This window comes from Pyxicephalus adspersus, chromosome 4 (genome assembly GCF_032062135.1).
Source record: "Pyxicephalus adspersus chromosome 4, UCB_Pads_2.0, whole genome shotgun sequence".
In the NCBI taxonomy this organism is placed as follows: domain Eukaryota; kingdom Metazoa; phylum Chordata; class Amphibia; order Anura; family Pyxicephalidae; genus Pyxicephalus; species Pyxicephalus adspersus.
In genome coordinates this window covers 9,529,091-9,530,533 of record NC_092861.1, presented here as the reverse complement: position 1 = coordinate 9,530,533, position 1,443 = coordinate 9,529,091, and the positions used below count along the sequence as shown (strand labels likewise).

Genomic DNA, 1,443 nt, shown 5'->3' with positions numbered 1-1,443 from the left:
TAATAATAAAAGTTTTTTATTCACTTTTTGTGAGCAGTTGCTGATTCTTCTCTGGTTTGGTGGTTCATCACTAATTGGTTTATATACACAAATATGGGACCTCTTAGATTGTAAGCTCTTCGGGGTCCTCTCCTCCTCCTGTGTCACTCTCTGTATCTGTCTGTCATTTGCAACCCCTATTCATTGTACAACGCTGCGTAATATGTTGACGCTATTTAAATGTTTATTAATAATAATATTAAAAATGGGGGCAGACTGCAGGACTCTTATCATTATTTTCAAAATTAGTTTTGTTTTCTACATTCATTTTCTAGCATTGTCAGGTTCTAAAACACTAGTCAATGCAGATTCGGCTTTCCTGGTTGCTGCGTAGACCTTGGCTCATGTTAGGATTGGGAAAAGGTGGAGCAGAGCCTCTGACACTACCAGAAGTGTTGATGGTGGGTAATAAATAAACATTCTATTTCTAAAGCTGGGTACATACCTGCAATATTCATGACTGGAAATAATCTTTCCTGCTGGTTTCCAGCTTCAAAGCGATGAGCGAATGAGCACTGTACACACAGCATCCATTCTGTTCTATGGAGAAGGGAGGATGCGAGAACGGCACCCCACTGTTCTCTCCTCCATGGGCATGTACAGTGGATGTTCCCCATCTGTTCATGAATCCTTCCCTATTGATGACGTCGGGTGTCCGCTGTACACATGTCAGATGACCACCACCATTGGACGTGTGTACATAGCCTAAAACAGCGGGTGAGAAAAATTGATAAAGCCAATCTAAACCATGTTTAATTGTAATCTCACCTAGGTCGATTCGGTGTAGTGACAGGGCCTCTTTAAAGAAAAAGTTCACCTAAATATAAAAAATCCAGCTACACAGCTGTTGTACAGATCTGCCATTCAGAGAAGTTTTTTTATTATTTTGTCCAAGTGCCAGTTCTGCAGATCTCCGGAGTTGTGCTTTACGGAGAGCTGAGATGATTAGTGATTGAAGAGATCTTTATGTGTAGCTTTAGTTGCTGGACATCGAGAAAATATAGAAGTAACACAAAAGGTAAGAAAAAAACATTGTGTCACATCCCCACATTAATACCAAAATATTGAAAAAACTTTTTGAGGGAATTGGGACTTTTAAGGCACGTAAGAGTTTGTACATTTCATTTCCACAATTATCTCCAAATGATTTATATTACTTTAAGCCATATTGTAATAAATTAAACCAACTTTAATACAAAATGTTACACTTTGTTATTTGGCTTTTTTACATTTTGTATTAAAGTTGGTTTCATTTATTACAATATGGCTTAATAAATCATTTAGTTGCTGGAAGCATAGTAAAGCACCAATGCTGGCACATACAAAGGACTTCTCAGAGTTTTAGTTATCTCCTGGATCGCCCCCGGAACCGTAAAACCCAGAATTAAACTACAAAAATAAAGT

At 37.9% G+C, this 1,443-nt stretch overlaps 1 protein-coding gene across 1 annotated transcript in view; it reads right to left on the bottom strand.

Annotated features, from left to right (window-relative positions):
• Positions 1-497, bottom strand: part of XKR5 (XK related 5) — a 19,298-nt gene extending 18,801 nt beyond the window's left edge. Inside the window, exon 1 of the mRNA XM_072410062.1 lies at positions 485-497. Within this exon, the coding sequence (XP_072266163.1) occupies positions 485-497 (13 nt within the window). The remainder of the gene's footprint in view (positions 1-484) is intronic.
• Between the last annotated feature and the right edge of the window lie 946 nt (positions 498-1,443).